This window comes from Plasmodium falciparum (assembly GCF_000002765.6).
Source record: "Plasmodium falciparum 3D7 genome assembly, chromosome: 5".
NCBI lineage: Eukaryota > Apicomplexa > Aconoidasida > Haemosporida > Plasmodiidae > Plasmodium > Plasmodium falciparum.
Genome location: NC_004326.2, coordinates 882,501 through 885,000, shown reverse-complemented (window position 1 = coordinate 885,000; position 2,500 = coordinate 882,501). Strand labels below are relative to the sequence as shown.

The window sequence follows — 2,500 nt, the reverse complement described above, 5'->3', positions numbered from 1 at the left end:
TAAAATAGCAACTAGCAGTTAGTTTTCTCTGTTTAAAATTTTTGTACTATATATATATATATATATATATATATATGTATATATATTTATGATCCCGTTTCATATTTGAAAGTTCAACAATTCATAATGCTTATAACTAATAGCAGACTGTAATTTTTTTATACTATTAATGTTTGAAGCAAAGGAAGATAACACATCTATATGGGATGATTCTTGAAAAATGGAGTTAGCATTTTGATTTTTATTTCTTCTGCTTTTATTAGAAACTGGATGTTTTTTAAAATAATTTAAAGGATCAACAACATTTTCAGCATAATAATATTTGGAATCTAACACATGTATAGGTACTTCTAACATATCATTAATAGTTTTAATATAATCACTTTCTTTAATATATACAGTACATCCTTTATTTTCTTTCAAATTTCTATTGTAACAATTAATTCCTCTACTAGGACATGTATGAAACCATACCTTTTCTTCTTGCTCATTATCTGCACTTAAGACAATACATAAACTGTTTTTTCCATCTCTTCCTACTCTACCAATTTTATGAAAAAATGTATTAATATTATCAGACAAGGTCATAATAATAAGATATCTTAAATTCTGTATATCAATACCTCTTGCAGCGACATCTGTACATATTAAAAAACGTACTTCACCTTTTTTGAAAGCTTGAAGATTGTTTTTTCTTTCGTCATTTGACATTTTTCCTTTTAATATAACACAGGAATATTTATTTTCTTTAAGTGATTCAACGGTACCTTTATAAGCTTTACCATCACCTACAGCATTTAAAAAATTATATACATTGTCACAATCTAAATTGGTTCGACAAAATATAATACCATTTTGCATATTAAAAACATTAATTATTTGAACTAATTTTTTTAGTTTATTCATTTTTATATTTAAAGAAATTTGTTCCTTATCATTTTTTTTTAAATTACTATTTGAATTATTTAAGATATGTACTTTATCTGTATATTCATATAATTCCCTTGTATTCATATGATATAATTTCTCATTATAAAGGATATTATATATTTCTTTGTTATGATTATTATTATCATTTTCTTTTATAATATACGATAAATTCGAATTTTCATCATTGACATAATATAGACACACATATATGTGTGATGGTATACTATTTTTTCCATATTTCAAATCAACAAATATTGGTTTATTGGTTATTTTATTAATACAATCTTTAACATTTTTGTCTTGCAAAGTAGCAGAAAAAAATAAAGTTTGCACACGATGTCCATATTTCATACAAGAATCTTTAATTTCTAAAACTGTTTTTTCATCATTATTTATTAATTCATCTGCTTCATCTAATATTAATAATCTTATATCATTAACTTTTATAGAATTTTTTCTTATACATTCAATTAATTTAAAGCATGTACCCACAACAATATTATAAGATCCGTCGTCATTCATATGATGACCTTTATTTCTTTGTTCTCCTCCTACTAATATTCCAATATTAATAGAAGGGTTATTAAAACATTCAGAGTACGTTAAATAATTATTATAAGTTTGTTGTGCTAAATCTCTAGTAGGACATAAAACAATACAGTATAGTTTTTTTTTATTATTGAAATTTTGTTGATTATAATTATGTGTATATTCGTTTATTATACTATTATTATTTTGATAATTATGTGTTTGCATATTTGCTTTCTCTAATTTAAAATTTTTTTCGTCCCTTATATTTTCAGACGAAAAAAATATTTTCCTATCACTTAAAGTATCATTATCATTACAATTTGAAGTTAATAAAATACATAGTTCATTAAAATGTAATGAACGATCACCATATTTTAAATTTTCGAAATGAAGTTTTATATGGAAATATTTTCCCCATATATATGGAAAAAATGCAACATCATTATATTTATAAAAAATTTTAAAAGCGTTACCTAAAAATTTCCCATTTTTTTTAAAAGATATAGTATTATTATTTTTATTAATTAAACATGTTATAATATCATTATTTGAAAAATATTCACCATAATGTTCTTGTCTATTATTATTATATTTATTACCATTACTACAGTAGGTATAATTATATTTTAATGTTTCTTTAATGGATGGACAAAAACCAACATTCACATAACTTTTAGATAATATTTCAATTTCGTATGCATATAATCCATTCGTTATTTCACAGTCAACTTTTACTTCTTCGAAAAGGAAATTATTACTATTATTATTATTATTATTATTACATATACATTCATTGTCTTTAATTATTACTTTTGAGTTCTTATTAATAGTTTTTATGTAACTTGACTTCTTATTCTTATCATTATCATCTATAATGTTAGAAATATTACTATCATTATTATTTTCCATGTTATTGTTATTTTTTCTAATACTCACATCTTCATAGTTACCTATATTTCGAACCAATTCATGAACTATTTGTAAAGAAGAAAATATGAAACTTAACGTCTTTCCTGTACCAGTTTCAGCACAAGCACAT

The 2,500-nt window shown here is 22.5% G+C and overlaps 1 protein-coding gene across 1 annotated transcript in view; it reads right to left on the bottom strand.

The window, feature by feature from the left end:
* Positions 1-99: 99 nt before the first annotated feature.
* The window catches only part of PF3D7_0521700 (ATP-dependent RNA helicase DDX1, putative), a gene marked incomplete at both ends in the record, with an annotated part of 2,526 nt that continues 125 nt past the window's right edge, over positions 100-2,500 (bottom strand). Inside the window, one exon of the mRNA XM_001351738.1 lies at positions 100-2,500. This exon is cut by the window's right edge and continues 125 nt beyond it. Coding sequence (XP_001351774.1) covers positions 100-2,500 — 2,401 coding nt within the window.